General features: G+C 49.2%; 1 protein-coding gene across 1 annotated transcript in view; it reads left to right on the plus strand.

Moving 5' to 3' along the window:
• Window positions 1–4,484: 4,484 nt before the first annotated feature.
• Window positions 4,485–18,670, plus strand: part of LOC140201104 (zinc-binding protein A33-like) — a 45,426-nt gene continuing 31,240 nt past the window's right edge. The window contains exon 1 of the mRNA XM_072264707.1: window positions 4,485–4,972. Within this exon, the coding sequence (XP_072120808.1) occupies window positions 4,559–4,972 (414 nt within the window). The 5' untranslated portion in view covers window positions 4,485–4,558. The remainder of the gene's footprint in view (window positions 4,973–18,670) is intronic.

The raw sequence follows: 18,670 nt of genomic DNA on the forward strand, positions 1-18,670 counted from the left end.
CTGCTATCTGTTTCCCAAATGGACGTTGAACCATTGGACACTACATCACTTTTTTTAATACACAGTATTTCTGTTTTTTGCATGTTTTTTTTAAAATCTATTCAATATACATATACTGTAATTGACTTATTTGTTTATTATTATTTCTTTCTCTTCTATATTATGTATTGCATCCAACTGCTGCCGCTAAGTTAACAAATTTCATGTCACATGCTGGTGATAATAAACCTGATTCTGATTCTTTATTGGCATTCTCCTAATCTGCCTGAACCCTTCTGCAACCTCTCTGCTTCCTCAGCACCACCTGCCCCTCCATATATCATCGTATCATTTGCAAATTTGGCCAAAAATCCATCAATTCTATCTTCTAAATCACTAACATACAACATAAAAAAAAGCAATCACAAAACCGACTCCTGCGGCCAATTAGAAACGGCTCCCTTTATTCCCACTCTTTGCCTCCTGTCAATCAGCCAATACTCCATCCATGCTAGTATCTTTCCTATTATCTTGTTAAGCACCCTCATGTCAGGCATTTGGTCAAAGACCTCCTGAAAATCCAAGTACACAACATCCACTGGTTTTTATTTGTCTATCCTTCTTGTTATTTCCTCAAAGAATTCCAATTGATTAGTCAGTCAAGATTTCCCCTTAAAGAACTATGGACTATTTTATCATGTGCTTTTAAGTACCCCGAAACCATTTCCTTAACAATTGACTCCAACATCATCCCAACCACTGAGATCAGACTAACTGGTGTATAATTTCCTTTCTTCTGCCTCTCTCCCTTTTTAAAGAGTAGAGTGACATTTCCAATTTTCCATTCCTCCAGAATTATACCAGAATCTAATGATTCTAGAAAGATCATTACTAATGCCCCCACAATCTCTTCAGCCACCTCTTTCAGAATCCTGGGGTGTACACTGTCTGGTCCAGGTGACTTATCGACCTTCAGACCTTTTAGTTTCCCAAGGATCTTCTCCCTTGCAATGGCAACTTCACACACTTCTGACCCCTGACATTCTTGAACTTCCAGCATACTGCTAGTGTCTTCCACAGTGAGGACTTATGCAAAATACTTATTCATTTCGATCGCCATTTCCATGTCCCCCCACCCATTACTGCATCTCCAGCATCATTTTCCAATGGTCTGATATCCACTGTCGCCTCTTTTTTAATCTTTATATATCCGAAAAAAATCTACTGTTATCCTCCTTGACATCATTGGCTAGCTTACCTTCATATTTAATCTTAACAAATGCCGGTGATATTAAATCTGATTCTGATCATCTTTTCCCCCTATGGCTTTTTCTAGTTGTCTTCTATTGGTTTTTAAAGGTTTTCCAATCGTCTTACTTCCCACTAATTTTTGCTCTATGATATGCCCTCTATTTTGCTTTTATGTTAGCTTTGACTTCCCTTATCAGCCACAGTCGCATCATCCTGCCTTCAGAGTACTTCTTTGTTATGTATCTATCCTGCGCCTTCTGAATTGCTTCCAGAAACTCCAGGCATTGCAACTCTGCTGTCATCACTGTTAGTGTCCCCTTTCACTCAACTTTGGCCAGCTCCTCCTTCATGCCTCTGTAATTCCCTTTGCCCCAATGTAATACTGATACATTTGACTTTGGCTTCTGTCTCTCAAATTGCAGGGTGAACTCTAACATATTATGACCACTGCCTCCTAAGGGTTCCTTTACCTTAAACTTCTTAATCTAATCCAGTTTATTACACAACACCCAATCCAGAATAGTTGATTCCCTTAATGGGTTTGACCACAAGCTGCTCTAAAAAGCTATCTTTCAGTCATTCTATCATCCAGCACCAGCCTGATTTTCATAACTCTGCCCACAAGGATTCTATATCTTTCTATCCTATGTCACCTCTTTCTGAGGATTCATTTCATTTTTTATCAACTGAGCAATGCTTGCCTACCTGTTCTTTTGATACTATGTGTATCCTTGGATGTTAAGCACTCAACTATAATCTTTCAGCCATGGCCCAGTTATGCCAAATGTTTAACTGCACTACAAGATGATCTACCTTATTCCATATTCCTCATGCATTCAAATATAACACCTTCAGTCCTGTATCCATCACCCTTTTCATCTCCCCCCCCCCGTTACACCACTTCCCATCCCACTGACTGCAATTTTTCCTTTTTCATCTACCTGTCCTTTCTCACAGTCTCATTACACATGCCTCTGCTTGCAAACTGACAGTCCTATCCTCAACCCTATCACTCTGGCTCCCATCACCCTGCCAATTAGTTTAAACCATCCCCAACAGTTCTAGCAAACCTGCCTGCAAGGATATTGGTCCTCCTCAGGTGTAACCCATCCCTTCTCTACAGGTCATACCTTCCCCTGAAGGCATCCAAATGATCCAGATATCTGAACGCCTGCCCCTGCACCAGTTCCTCAGCCACATATTCATCTGCAAAACCATCCTATTCTTACCCTCACTGGCACGTGGCACAGACAGCAATCCAGAGATTTCTATCGTGGCAGTCCTGCTTTTCAGCTTTCTACCGAACTCTCTAAAATCTCTCTTCAGTGACTCCTCACCCTTCCTCCTTATATCATTGTTGCCAATGTGTACCAAGACCTCTGGCTGTTCACTTTCTCAGTTTAGAATTTTGGGAACCTGATCCAAGATGTCCCTGATCCTGGCACCTGGGAGGCACCTAGATGTCTCCATCGCACCCACAGAATCTTGTGTCTATTCCTGTATCTATGGAATCCTCTATCACTGCTGCAGTCCTCTTCTCCCCATTTCCCTACTGAGCCACAGCACCAGACCCACTGTCAGAGATCCGGTCACTGCAGCTTCATCCCCTCCCCCCACCTGTATGTCGTTGCACTCAGCGGTATGAAAACTGTTACACTTATTATTGAGGGAATGGCCACAGGGGTGCCCAGCTCCCTTCCCTCTCCTGATAGTCACTCAGTAACATAGGGGTGACTACCTCCCTGTAGCTCACATCTATAACCTCCTCATTTTTCCATATGAGCCGAAGGTGATCGAACAGCGGCTCCAGTTCCTTAGCACATTCTCTGACGAGCTGGAGCTCGATGCGCCTAGCGCAGTTGTGGTTATCCCCGAGGTTGAAGGTCTCCCGGCACTCCAATATCTCACACAAAGATCACAACACAGCCCCTGCACTAACTATACACTTACAGATGAGAAAAGAAGAAACTTTCCTTGCCCAAACACATGGATCAAAGCACTGCCCTGCTGAAAAAAAGACCAAATCCTGCGAAAGCTCCTTTTCAAATCTCTCGCTCTTGGACCTGCACGATGCCTGCTGCGCTGTTTGACTATAATAGAATTGCCAAAAATGCTCCTTGAGCTTTTTTTTATTTTTAAATTATTTTATTTAGAGATACAGCTTGGAACAGGCTGGTCCTTCCATCCCACCGAGCCACGCCACCCAGCAACCCACCTATTTAACTCTAGCCTAATCACAGGTCAATTTACAATGACAGATTAGCCTACCAGTCTTTGGACTGTGAGAGGAAAGCAAACTCCTGTCATCGTGGGGCAGGTTTGAAGGACTCTTGTGTTCCCATGAAACATGAGGGGAACGCAGCAGCACACTGCAGTCATTAAGGTTACAATCATCACTACAGCAACTGAATCCATTCCCTCCACTCTCTGTAAGGAGTTTGTACGTTTTCCTTGTGACTGCGTGGGTTTCCTCCCACGTTCCAAAGATGCACAAGTTAGAGGCGCACACACAAAATGCAGCTATCAGAGTGCATGACAATACACTTCCCAACACCATGCTCTATCTGTAAATAAAATGGAATCAGACACCAGCCAACACCCCTGGAGGTGTTGAAGCTCTTCGTCCAGCTTCCAATTGAAGAAAACTGCATCGTAACTGTACTGTGGTGGAGAGGAAGGCTCGACAATGGGCAGTCAAAACTGCCAGTGCACCACTGGCACCAGCCTACCTGCCATTAAGGACATCTACACAGAAAGCTGGCGGAAAAGGGTCAGTGACATCAGGAAGGATCCCACTCTGCTCATGGACTGTTTGTCCCACTCCCATCCACACCAGGACCACCAGACTCAAAAACAATAACTTCTTCCCAGCAGCAAGGCTGATCAACACCTCCACCCACTCCTCGCACCACTCCAGTCACCCCACGTACAGACAGTCCTGTGCCTAGTGTCACTTCATGGACATACAATCAATCTGTGTATATAAACTATCTTATATTGTGTTTTAAATTAGTATTGTGTTCTTTACCTTACTGTGATTTTTTGTGCTGCATAGATATGGAGTAAAAATTATTTCGCTCTCTTTTACACGGGTGTACTGGAAGTGACATTAAACAATCTTCAGTCTTGAATAATATGAACTGACAGAGGGAGCCCTTGCAGTTGTGGAAGAGGATAGGGGGCATTGTAGTACAGTACTGTACAGAATTGCCTGAACCTCCTGGAGGCGGTGCCAAGAAGACTGGGAAGTGAAACGTGCTCAGAGGTTTCTCTCTGTGCCGAGTCCTGTAAACAGGAAGCAGGGTCGTTCAGAGGAGCTTGGGGCAAAATGGAACAGGGACAACAGGTATCTTGGCTGGAGGACGAACTTTCCTGTCCTATCTGTCAGGATATCTTCAAGAACCCCGTGTTTCCACCCTGTCAGCACAACTTCTGCTGCGCCTGCCTCATGTGCTACTGGAAACAGAAGGGAGGCGGCGAGTGCCCCATCTGCAGGGAGAACTACTCCAGCAGCGACTTGAAGTGGAACCGGACGCTGGCCAACATCGTCGACTCTTTCCTGAAGGAGGTGAGCAAGGCCCGGGCGCAGAGCGAGTCCGGGGCGGTGTGTGAACAGCACCGGGAGCTGTTGAAGCTCTTCTGCCAGGAGGACGCCGAGGTGCTCTGCGTCGTGTGCCTGCACTCCAAGAAGCACCAGAACCACAAGTGCCTGCCTCTGGATGAGGCGGCGAAAGAGGGCAAGGTGAGGGTGACGGCCCTGGGGAGGGGAAGCAGGTGGCGGGGGCTGGGAGGGTGGCGAGGATGCCGTTCACTCTCTGTCTCTCACGCCCCCGCCCCGTCTATCGCGATCTGAGCGCTCCCCTCCCCCGCGCGCCCCTCCCCCTCCCCCGCGCTCCTCCTCCCCCGCGCGCCCCTCCCCCTCCCCTGCGCTCCCCTCCCCCGCGCGCCCCCTCCCCCTCCCCTGCGCTCCCCTCACCCGCGCGCCCCTCCCCCTCCCCCGCGCGCCCCTCCCCCTCCCCTGCGCTCCCCTCCCCCGCGCGCCCCTCCCCCTCCCCCGCGCTCCCCCTCCCCCGCGCTCCCCCTCCCCCTCCCCTGCGCTCCCCTCCCCCGCGCACCCCTCCCCCTCCCCTGCGCTCCCCCTCCCCCGCGCTCCCCCTCCCCCGCGTTCCCCCTCCCCCGCGCTCCCCCTCCCCCTCCCCTGCGCTCCCCTCCCCCGCGCTCCCCCTCCCCCTCCCCTGCGCTCCCCTCCCCCGCGCTCCCCCTCCCCTGCGCTCCCCTCCCCCGCGCGCCCCCTCCCCCTCCCCTGCGCTCCCCCTCCCCCGCGCGCCCCCTCCCCCTCCCCTGCGCTCCCCTCCCCCGCGCGCCCCTCCCCCTCCCCCGCGCTCCTCCTCCCCCGCGCGCCCCTCCCCCTCCCCCGCGCGCCCCTCCCCCTCCCCTGCGCTCCCCTCCCCCGCGCGCCCCTCCCCCTCCCCTGCGCTCCCCTCCCCCGCGCACCCCCTCCCCCTCCCCTGCGCTCCCCCTCCCCCGCGTTCCCCCTCCCCCGCGCTCCCCATCCCCCTCCCCTGCGCTCCCCTCCCCCGCGCGCCCCCTCCCCCTCCCCTGCGCTCCCCCTCCCCCGCGCGCCCCCTCCCCCTCCCCCGCACTCCCCCCCGCGCCCCCTCCCCCTCCCTGCGCTCCCCTCCCCCGCGCGCCCCCTCCCCCTCCCCCTCCCCTGCGCTCCCCCTCCCCCGTGCTCCCCCTCCCCCTCCCCTGCGCTCCCCTCCCCCGCGCGCCCCCTCCCCTCCCCTGCGCTCCCCCTCCCCCGCGCACTTCCCCCCCCCCCGCGCGATCCTTCCTCCCCCGCGCGCCCCCTCCCCCGCGCCCCCTCCCCCTCCCCTGCGCTCCCCTCCCCCGCGCGCCCCCTCCCCCTCCCCTGCGCTCCCCCTCCCCCGTGCTCCCCCTCCCCCTCCCCTGCGCTCCCCTCCCCCGCGCGCCCCCTCCCCTCCCCTGCGCTCCCCCTCCCCCGCGCACTTCCCCCCCCCGCGCGATCCTTCCTCCCCACGATCCTCCCCTCCCCCGCGCGCGACCCCTCCCCCGCGCTCCCCCTCCCCTCCCCTGCACTCCCCCTCCCCCGCGCGCCCCTCCCCTCCCCTGCGCTCCCCTCCCCCTCCCCTGCGCTCCCCCTCCCCGCGCACTTCCCCCCTCCCCCGCGCGATCCTTCCCCCCACGATCCTCCCCTCCCCCGCGCGCCCCCTCCTCCTCCCCCTGCACTCCCCCCCGCGCCCCCTCCCCCTCCCCTGCGCTCCCCCTCCCCCGCGCGCCCCCTCCCCCTCCCCTGCGCGATCCTTCCTCTCCCCCACGATCCTCCCCTCCCCCGCGCGCCCCCTCCCCTCCCCCTCCCCCTCCCCCTCCCCCTCCCCCGCGCGCCCCCTCCCCGTGCGCTCCCCCTCCCCTGCGCGCCCCTCCCCCTCCCCCGCGCACTTCCCCCCTCCCCGCGCGATCCTTCCTCCCCCCACGATCCTCCCCTCCCCCGCGCGCCCCCTCCCCCCCTTCGCGCTACCCCTCCCCCGCGCACTTCCCCCCTCCCCCGCGCGATCCTTCCTCCCCTCCCCCCGCGCTCCCCCTCCCCTCCGAATGTGGGGTTACTTTGCTTTGGCCTTACGGTCAGCACAGGCACGATGAGCCGACGGGCCTGTGGCTGTTCAGTGACTCCAGTAAAGGTTAAAAACCCATTGAGTTTGAACAGCAGACTGGATGGGAAAGGATGCTGGTTTTGCCATGGTGACAGCCCAGAGGAGGCTGTTCAGCCTGACCCATGGGAGGTGTTCATATCCTGGCAGACCAGATCTGCCTGGCTTTGCCTGGTCCATCAACATCCACCTGACAACTCCCTGAAATGAAACTTCAGCAACTATAGCCTTCCAGGTGAGGCCGCACTTCACCTGCGAATCAGTTGGAGTTGCCTATTCTATCTGGTTCTCGCAATGGTTCTCCTCTATATTAGACCATAAGACAGAAGAGGCTGCTTGGCCCATCCAGTCTGCTCTGCCATTCAATCATGGCTGATCCTTTTTTCCCCTCCTCAGCTGAGTCCTGACATAGATTGGGTGACCAATTTGTTGAGCATCTCCACTCCATCTGCCAAAAACAGATGGCCAAGCCTTTTAATTCTGATTCCCAATCCCATCCTGACATGTCAATCCATGGCCTCCTCTTCTGTCATGGTGAGGCCACACTCAGGTTGGAGGAGCAACACCTCATATTCTGACTGGATAGATTGCAACCTGATAGCAGGAACATTGATTTCTCCAACTTCCAGTAATTTCCCCTCCCTTCCCTATTCCTCAATTCCCCACTCTGGCCTCTTACTTCTTCCCTTCACCTGCCTATCACCTCCCCCCATTCCCCTCCTTCTTCTCTTTCTCCCATGGTCCACTCTCCTCTACTATCAGATTCCTTCTTCTTCAGCCCTTTACTTTTTTCACCTATCACTTCCCAGCTTCTTACTCCATCCTCTCCACCCACCTACTTTCTCCTATCACCTTGTAGCTTGTCCTCATTCCCCTCCCCCAATCTTCTTATTCTGGCATCTGCCCCCCTTCCTTTACAGTCCTGATGAAGGGTCTTGGCCCAAAACATCAAATATTTATTTCCCTCCATAGATGTTGCCTGACCTGCTGATTTCCTCCAGCATTTTGTGTGTGTGTTACTCTGGAATTGATTCGTAGTGTTAAGTCACTCACTAGGAGTGAAGTGGCTGACTTCCTAACTGGCTACGGGCCAGTGGCCAGCAGCAAGACTCATAAGCTCATTCAGCAGGGATAAAGGCTCTTTGGCCCAAATCCTCCATGCTGACCGTAGTGCCTAACTCAACCCATTTTGCCAAGTTTGGGCCATATCCCTCTAAACGTGTCTAGTGACATAACTTTCCAAATATCTATTAAACGTTGTCAATATACCCACTTCTACCACTTCTTCTGGCAGCTCATTCCACCATCCTCTGTGTAGAAAAATTTGCACCTCAGGTCTCCTTAAAACTGTCTCGGGGACAGCCAGCGTAATCAAAGATCCCACCCACCCCAGGCATTCACTCTTCTCCCCTCTCCCATCGGGCAGAAGATACAAAAGCCTGAAAGCACGTTCCAGCAGGCTCAAGGTCAGCTTCTGCCTGTCTGTCGTGACAATTGAATGGTTCTCTAATGGACTCTTGACCTTCTGATCTGCACCTTACTGCTTATCTGCACTCTCTCTGTAGCTGTTACACTTCATTCTGCTTTCTAACTCACTCTGTCTTGCTACTGGATCCAGATGGGAATTGGGAAGAGAGAGTGAGGCTGACGCTGCGCAACTCTCCCTCACTTAAATCCAAATCATGCGCTAGTCTTGACACCATCATAATGGTGTCGAGGTCCTCATCGACGAACAACTACCTCACTATAATGATTTGATGTGTGTGAGCAGTTTACAAGACAAGCTTTACACTGGATCTTGGTGGCTCGTAAGCCATTTCTAAAACACATGGCCACCTGTGGGCCTCAGAAGTGGCAGGGTGTCTGGGAGTCTGTGAACCTTTGAGCACCGAACAGTACAGCACAGAAACAGGCCCTTCAGCCCACAGTGTTTTGCCAAACCAATTACATTACCAATCAAATGGCTAACTAAACTAATCCCTTCTGCCTACACAATGTACATCTCCTTCCATTTTCCCCACAATCATGTCCCTGTCTGAACGTCTGTTAAAAATCCCCTGTCTCTATCCCCACCCCAGGCACCCACCACTCTGTGTGTAAAAAAAAATGTCGCCCCTCACATCTCTTTTGAAATTACCTCCTCTCACCTTAAATGCATGGCCTCTGATATTAGACATTTCAACCATGGAAAATAGTCTATCTACTCTTAAACTCTTATAAACCCCTGTCAGATCTCTCCTCAGCCTCGGCCACGCCAGAGAAAACAACTCAAGTTTCTTCAACCTCTCAAGCCCTCTAATCCAGGTAGCATCCCGGTGAACCTCTTCTGCACCCTCTCCAAAGCCTTGACATCCTTTCTATAGTGTGGGCAACCAGAACTGTATGATATACTCCAGATTCAAAGATTCATAATACATTTCTTAAAGTATATGTAGTATTCAGCCCTGAGATTCGTCTTGTTTCGTGGCTGCTGGAACAAAGAAACACCATGGAACCCATTCAAAGGAAACATCAAACACCCAATGCGCAAGAGAAAGAACAAATAATGCAAGCATCAAAAAAACGAGTGAAAAACAGAATATAAAGTTATTGAAACAGTCTGGGGTTGTTCAGTTCAGTTTCATTTAGTGTGGTGTTATCCGTTGGCTGCAGATGTGGCCTAACTAGAGTCTTATAAAGTTGTGTCTGAACTGCCTGCCGCAGGGCACCGCCCTGTGCCTCAATGTAGCCCTGGAAAAACATGCATCATTTGGAGAATTCTCCAACACACTCTCTCTCCTCTTGATCAGGTCTGTGCTGGACATGAGTGGTCTCAGCCTTGTCCCTGACACTACAGCCACCAACCAAGCCCATCTTAGAAAGAAAGAAAGATTCGCTTTCCTTGTCACTTTGAAACATCGAAACACACCACAGTGAATTGTGTTGTTTGCATCAACAACCAACACAGTCCGAGGATTGTGCTGAGGTCACCCCACAGGTATCGTCACGCTCCCAGCACCAACACAGCCTGCAAGTTACGACTATAAATAATAGGTGCCAGGCTCATGTAGCAGTTAGTGTAATGTTACTGCAGTGCCAGTGAGCATGGTTCATGTCCCGCAGCTGTCCTTTAAGTAATTTGTACATTCCCCCTGTGACTGCATGGGTCTCCTCCAGGTGCTCTGGATTCCTCCCAAACTCCAAAGACATTGGTCACCTGTGTAGTTGCGTGCCACAGGTTTATTGGTCACGTGTGTAATTGCGTGCCACAGGTTTATTGGTCACGTGTGTAATTGTGTGCCACAGGTTTATTGGGCTGGAAGGGCCTGTTACCATGCTGTATATCTTAAAAAAAAAATAATGCTGACTGGTGCATCTTGAGAACATGGGAGGAAACCAGAGCACCCAGAGAAAATCCACTGGTAACAGGGAGAATGTACAAACTCTTTGTAGATAGAGGTTGGAATTGAACCCCAGTCGCCAGCGCTGAAATCATGACACACTGGCCACTTTGCTAGTGTGCCGTGTTATCTTCTTCATGCTGGAAACACATGTCAGGTCAGACAGCTTCCAAAATTCAAAGTAAACTTATTATCAAAGTACATGTATGTCACCAGATACAACCCTGAGGTTTATTTTCTTGCGGGCATTTTCAGTAAACACAAAGATACACAATCGAATCAGTGAGAAAACACATACAAGATGGACAAAGCCCCAATGTGCAAATTTAACAAAGGAAAACGACTAAGCAATAGATATCAAGAACATGAGGTGAAGAATCCTTGAGAGTGAACCCATAGGTTATGGAAACAGTTTAGTGTTGGGGTGAGTGCAGTTGAGCGAAGTTATAAGATATCAGAGCAGAATTGAACCATTGGCCCTTCAAGTCTGCTCTGAAGTCATCGCCTCTGGTGATAACACATCCAATTAGAGAAAGGCATAATGATTCGGGTTCAGGACGCATCAGAACTGCTCTCCTCAGTATTTTCTGATTTCTGGTTGCATTCGCAGCATCAGCAGGCTTTTTCTGTTTTGCATTACTTTCTGTTCCTGTCTGTGACTGGAGAAATGGGCCCAAAGCTCATTCAGTGTCCAAAATCACGTGTCTCTGGTCTATCATCTGACCTTCTATTTATCTCACCGTACTGAGTACCAACTGTCATTCAAACAGTTCCTCCCATCTCTGTCTGTGGAAGAATACAAGCAAGCAATGTCCTTGGAGAAAGTATAAACAACATGTGAGCAGTCTTCGTCTCTCTCTCTCTCTCTCTCTCCTTTAAACAAGGTGTTTGCGTTAAATAACTTTCTCGCTCTCTCTCAAAAACACATGTCGATGTTAAATATCTCTCTCTCTCTTTTCAAAAGCACAGTTCATAGGGGTAATTCAGGACCCCGTCACACTCAGGTTGGAGGAGCAACACCTTATATTCTGTCTCCAACCTGATGGTATGAACATTGATATCTCAAACTTCTGATAATGCCCCCTCTTCACCATTCCCCATTCCCCTTTCTCATTTCCCCCTCTCACCATATCTCCTTACCTGCCCATCACCGCCCTCTGGTGCCCCTCCCCATTTTCTTTCTTCCACGGCCTTCTGTCCTCTCCTGTCGGATTCCCACTTCTCCAGCCCTGTATCTCTTTCAACAATCAACATCCCAGCTCTTTATTTCACCCCTCCCTCCTCTCCTGGTTTCACTCATCACCTTGTGTTTCTTCCTCCTGTCCCTCCTCACCTTCTAACTTTGACTTCTCATCTTTTTTTCTCCGGTCCTGTTGAAGGGTCTCAGCCTGAAGTATTGACTGTGCTACTTTCCACAGATGCTTCCTGGCCTGCCGAGTTCCTCCAGCATTTTGTGCGTGTTGCTCAGATGTCCAGCTTCTGCATTTGTTCTCTTGTTTTCTATATCCTTCCATTGTCAATCATGAACCAAAAACCAGAGGGCATGGCTTAAGGTGAGAGGAAAGAGATTTAATAGATACCTGAAGGGCAGGTAATAGATAACTGAAGGGCAACTTCCTCACCTGGAAGGTGGTCCATCTATACAGCAAGCTGCCAGAGGAAATGGTTGAATCAGGTATGTTAGTATTTCAAAGGCACTTGGACAGATGCATTGATAGGAAAGGTTTGATGGATATGGGCAAATGGGACTAAATTAAGTGGAAGATGTTGGTCAGCATGGACCAATTGGGCTGGTTCCCATGGATTTTTATGTATTTTCTTTAGAAATACAACATGGTAACTGGCTCTTTTGACCTAACAAGCCCCATGCTGTCAAATTACACCCATACGACCAACTAACCTAACTCTTCGAGCACATCTACAAGGAGTTCTGCCGCAAAAAAGTAGCATCCATCATCAAGGACCCCCACCAGCTAGGCCATGCTCTCTTCTTGTTGCTGCCATCAGGAAGGAGGTACAGGAGGCTCAGGACTCACACCACCAGGTACAGGAACCGTTACTACCCCTCGATCATCAGGTTCCTGAACCAACTCAATATTTATTTATTATTTTGTATGTGCACAAATTGTTTTCTTTTGCACAATGTTTACTTATCCGTCTTTACGTGTGTGTATTTTTTCATTGAATCTGATGTATTTGTTTGTTCTACTGTGAATGCCTGAAAGAAAATGTATCTCAGGGTAGTATATGGTAGCATACATAATTTGATAATAAATTTACTTTGAACTTGGAATGTGGGAGGAGAGAGGTGCACCCGGAGAAAACGCAACCAGTCACAGGGTCACAATGTACAAACTCCTTACGCAGTGGAATTGACCCCGAGCTGCTGGCATTGTAATGATGCTAGGCTGACCACTTCACGACTACGCCCTGACTCTAGGACCCCAGGACTCCTTTTCCGCACATTTTTAATTACTCTGTGTGCTGTCTGTTGTCCCTTTCTCATTCGACATCTTTGTTCGTTCTTTTGAAAAAGACAGGTCCTTCCCCTTAGAGATGAATAACCGCTTCTATCAGAGTCAGAGTCATCCAGCGCAGAAACAGGCCATTCTGCCCACCTAATCCATGCTGTCCATGATGCTCATCTACTCCAGTCCCTCTTGCCTATGTCTGGCCCACATTTTATTTTAGTTAGAGATATAGCAATGAATAGACCCCTAGGGCTTCAACACCACCAGAAACCCACCTGACACTGGACAATTTACAATGACCAATTAGCCAACTAACTGATAAGTCTTCAGACTGTGGGAGGAAACCAGAGCACCCGGAGGAAATCCACGCATTTCATGTACAAACTCCTTACAGAGGACATCGGAATGGAACTCTGAAATGTGGAGCACCAAAGTTGTAATAGCCACCACGCTACCACAGTGCCGTAGAACATTTCTAACCATAGACCTGTCTTAATGTCATCGAAACGTTGTAACTGTAGTCATCTCCACTACTTGAAAAGAGGATGCTGTCCAAGTTGCATGCCATCTTGGTCAATGTCTCCCATCCACTACATAATGTACTGGGTGGGCACAGGAGTACATTCAGCCAGAGACTCATTCCACCAAGATGCAACACAGAGCATCATAGGAAGTCATTCCTGCCTGTGGCCATCAAACTTTACAACTCCTCCCTTGAAGGGTCAGACACCCTGAGCCAATAGGCTGGTCCTGGACTTATTTCATAATTTACTGGCATAATTTACATATTACTATTTAACTATTTATGGTTCTATTACTATTTATTATTTATGGAGCAACTGTAACGAAAACCAATTTCCCCCAGGATTAATAAGGTATGACTATGACTATATAGCTGTGTCTACTTCATCTGGCAGCCCATGATAAATTATTTTCTGAATTTCCCTCAGTAATCTCCTGTTGAAAACCTTTCCAGCTGTGAGCCAGTGCTGGGCACTTGATTGGCTCATTGGCCCAGTTCCCAGTCTGTCGGAGAAGGGTCAAAGTCCCTTGGTAGCCCTCCCTTCCCTTTTCATCAACCTCTGCTGGTGGCAACACCTCCCTCTCAAAGTCAATGTCAAAGTAAAATTTATTATCAAAGTGCATATATGTCACCATAAACTATCTTGAAATTCATTTTCTTGCAAGTATTTTGCAGGAGAATAAAGAAATCCAATAGAATTAGAACATAACATAGAACATAGAATAGTACAGCACAGTACAGGCCCTTCGGCCCACAATGTTGTGCCGACCCTCAAACCCTGCCTCCCATATAAGCCCCCACCTTAAATTCCTCCATATACCTGCCTAGTAGTCTCTTAAACTTCACTAGTGTATCTGCCTCCACCACTGACTCAGGCAGTGCATCCCACGCACCAACCACTCTCTGAGTAAAAAACCTTCCTCTAATATCCCCCTTGAACTTCCCACCCCTTACCTTAAAGCCATGTCCTCTTGTATTGAGCAGTGGTGCCCTGGGGAAGAGGCGCTGGCTATCCACTCTATCTATTCCTCTTATTATCTTGTACACCTCTATCATGTCTCCTCTCATCCTCCTTCTCTCCAAAGAGTAAAGCCCTAGCTCCTTGGAATTTATGAAAAATTATGCATAAGCACAGATTAACAAACAATCATGTGCAAAAGAAGACAAATTGTGCAAATAAGAAGGGAAAAATACCGAGAACATGAGTTGTAAAGAGTCCTTGAAAGTGAGTCTGTAGGTTGTAGTGTCATTTCAGCATTGAGGTAAGTGTAGTTATCCATGCTCGATTCAGTGTAGGGGTGTCTCCACTTCCTCAGGAAACTGAGGTGAGTTAGGCTCCCCCCCCCCCCCATTCTTACAGGAGCACCATTGACAGTGCCCTGACAGCTGCATCGCCGTCTCATACAGGGATTGCAAAGCATCTGACTGCAAGGTCTGCTGAGAGGATCATTGGTGTCTCTCTTCCACTCATTAGACCTGTTTATCAGGAGAGCTGCATACACAGGGCCCTCTGCATTGTTAGTGATCCCTCCTATCTGTCCAGCAATCTCTTTCCCCCCCACCATCAAGCAGGAGATGCCATGGCATTAGGACAAGGACTGTTCGGATGGGAAACAGCTTCTTCCCCCAGGCCATGAGACTACTGAACTCCCTGCCGCCACCCAGGTCTCTTCACGAACGAAGTATCAGTAGCATTACACTGTTTGCATTTTAACTTATGTCGTAAATGCACCTTATCGTCTGTTAATTTATTTGTGGTTACGTTGCTTTGTGTTATGTGTGTGGGTGTCAGGTACATGTACTGTGTTGTGCTCCTTGATCCAGAGGAACATTGTTTCATTTCGTGATGTACATGTGTACGGTTGAATGACAGTAACCTGAAGTTGAACTTGAACTTGAGTAACATTTCCTGAACCTGATGATACGGGTCCTGAGCTTCCTGTACCTCTCCCATTGGCTAGAAGATACAAAAGCCCATTAAGAACATATGACTAGGCTTAAGGACAGCCTCTATTCACACCACTCCCCGCCATTATAAGACTCTTAAATTCACCTCTTGTACAATAAACTCCTGATCTCCCAGTCCCAATGAAGGGCCTCAGCCTAGAACGTCAACTCTTTATTCTTCTCCATGGATGCTGCCTGACCTGCTGAGTTCCCCCAGCATTTTGTGTGTGTTTCTCTGGATTTCCAGCATCTGCAGAATCTCTTGTGTTTATAACCTCCCAGGCTATCTCATTGTGCGTTTCACAAACAAGAGAAAATCTGCAGATGCTGGAAGTCCAAGCAACACACACAAAGTGCTGGAGGAACTCCGTGGAACGCTGTCCGACCTGCCGAGTTCCTCCAGCCTGTTGTGAGTGTTGCTTTGACCCCAGCACCTGCAGATTATTTTGTGTTTCAGGTGATAGGTGAAACTGGAAGGAGGGAGGGGTGAAATAAAGAGCTGGGAAGTCGATTGGTGAAAGAGATAAAGGACTGGAAAAGTGGGAATCTGATAGGATGGGACAAAAGCCATGGAAGAAAGAAAAGTGGGTAGGAGTGTCAGAGGTGGGTGATGGGCAGGGAAGGAGATAAAGTGAGAGAGGGAAATGGGAATGGGGAATGGTGAAAGGGGGGCATTACCAGAAGTTCGAGAAATTGATATTCACGCCATCAGGTTGGAGCTCTACCACACTCAGGTTGGAGGAGCAACACCTTATATTCCATTTAATAGCATGAACATCGATTTCTTGGACTTCCAGTAATCCCCCCCCCTTCACCTCAGCAGGCCAGGCAAGTTAGATAGCAAGGAAGATTCATGCACAAAAGGGAGACACTGCCTGGCGGATCAGCCATTGACGGAGTGATCTGAGGCAGAGTGGTAGGGCTTCGGTGAGGTAAATGGGTGAGTGGACTTTTTTTTCCTTTTTTTTCAGAGGAATAAAGCGCATGTCGGGAGGGTTAGTACTTTGCTCTGGGTGTCAGATGTGGGAATCCTGGGACTCTTCCGGTCTCCCAGATGGCCACATCTGCCCCAGGTGCACCGAGATGCAGATCCTGAGAGACCGTGTCGGGATCTGGAGCTGTGGCTTGATGACCTACAGCTTATTAGGGAAAGTGAGCAGGAGACAGATAGGAGCAACAGGGAGTTAGTCACCCCGAGGCTGCAGAAGTTAGATAAGTGGGTGACAGTCAGGGAAGGGAAGGCCACCTCTGTGGCCATCCCCCTCAGTAATCGTTATCTCGTTTTGGATGCTGTTGAGGAGGGTGACCTGACAGAGGACGACCACAGCGATCGGGTCTCTGCACTGAGCCTCGTTCTGTGGTGCAGAAGGGAAAGAGGAATGAGGAATGCGGTAGTCATAGGGGATTCTATAGTGAGGGGAACTGTCAGCCTGATAGAGATACCTGCATGGTGTGTTCCCTCCCAGGTGTCAGGGTACAGGATGTCTCAGATCGGGTGCAGAGCATTCTGAAGGGAGAGGGTGAACAGCCAGAAGTCTCGGTACACATTGGTACCAATGACATAGGTAGAAAAAGGGAGGAGGTCCTGAAGAGAGAATTCAGAGGCTTGGGTAGGAAGCTGAAAAGCAGGACCTCCAGGGTGGTAATGTCGGGATTGCTGCTTGTACCACATGCTAACAAGTGCAAGAATAGCACGATCAGGCATATTAATGTGTGGCTGAGAGACTGGCGTAGGGGACGGGGCTTCAGATTCCTGGATCATTGGGGCCTCTTCTGGGGGAGCTATGACCTGTACAAAAAGGACGGGTTACCCCTGAACCCAAAGATTTCCAAAATCCCAGCAGGCAGGTTTAATAGAACTGTTCGGGAGGGTTTAAACTAATTTGGCAAGAGGATGGGGACCGGAGTGATAGGGCTGAGAAAGGGGAAAACAAAAATAAATTAAAGATAGAGTGCAACAGAGATTATAGAAAGAACAGGCAGGAGATGGGGCATAATCACAGCCAATGGCATGAGTTACAGGGCAATAGAGGTGTGGTGCAGTTAAAACAGAAAGCAACAAATACTGGACTGAAAATGTTACATTTGAATGCACACAGTATATGAAATAAAATGGACGATCTTGAAATTCAGCTACAGATTGGCAAATATGACATTGTGGCCATCTCTGAAACTTGGCTAAAGGATGGCTGCCATTGGGAATTGAATGTCCAAGGATATTCGGTGTATCGGAAGGATAGGTTAGTAGGCAGAAGGGGTGGTGTGGCCCTGTGGATTAGAAATAATATTAAATCATTAGAAAGGGATGACAGAGGATCGAAAGGTGTAGAGTCTATATGGGTTGACTGAAGAATTGTCAAGGGTAAAAGGACCCTAATGGCAGTTGTATACAGGCCTCCAAACAGCAGCCAGGATGTGGATTACAAATTACAGCAGGAGATAGAAAAGGCATGTCAGAAGGGCAATGTCATGATGATCATTGGGGATTTTAACATGAAAGTGGATTGGGAAAACCGGGTCAGTACTGGACCTCAGGAGAGAGAATTTGTAGAACGTCTAAGGGATGGCTATTTAATTGTTGAGCCCACTAGTGGATCGGCTGTGCTGGATTAGGTGTTGTGCAATGATCCCGAGGTGATAAGAGAGCTTGAGGTTAAGGAACCCTTAGGGAGCCATGATCACAATAAGATCGAATTCACATTGACATTTGAGACAGAAACTAAATTCCACTGTGTTGCTATTTCAGTGGAATAAAGGAAATCACAGTGGCATGAGAGAGGAACTGGCCAAGGTTGACTGGAAAGGGACACTAGCAGGAAGGACAGCAGAGCCGCAATGGCTGGAGTTTCTGTGAAAAATGAGGGAAGTGTAAGACAGATATATGCCAAATAAGAAGAAATTTTCCAATGGAGGAAGGACACTACCATGGCTGACAAGTGAAGTCAGAGCCAAAGTAAAAGCAAAATAGAGGGCACATAAGGAAGCCAAAGCTAGTGGGAAGATAAAGGATTGGGAAGCTTTTAAAAACTTGCAGAAGGAATCTAAGAAGGTCATTAGGAAGGAAAAGATGAATTATGAAAGGAAGCTGGCGACTAATATCAAAGAAGATAGTAAAAGCTTTTTTAAGTATATAAATGGTAAAAGAGAGTTGAGGGTAGATATAGGACCAATAGAAAATGACACTGGAGATAGTGTAATAAGAGACACAGAGATAGCAGAGGAACTGAAAGCATATTTTGCATCTGTCTTCACAGTGGAAGACATCTGCAGTATACTGGACATTCAAGAGTGTCAGGGAAGTGAAGTATGTGCAGTGAAAATTACTACTGAGAAGGTGCTCAGGAAGCTTACTGGTCTGAGGGTGGATAAATCTCCTGGACCTGATGGAATGCACCCTCGGGTACTGAAGGAAGTAGTTGGAGAGATTGCGGAGGCATTAACAATGATCTT

This window comes from Mobula birostris, chromosome 8, assembly GCF_030028105.1.
Source record: "Mobula birostris isolate sMobBir1 chromosome 8, sMobBir1.hap1, whole genome shotgun sequence".
Lineage (NCBI taxonomy): Eukaryota > Metazoa > Chordata > Chondrichthyes > Myliobatiformes > Myliobatidae > Mobula > Mobula birostris.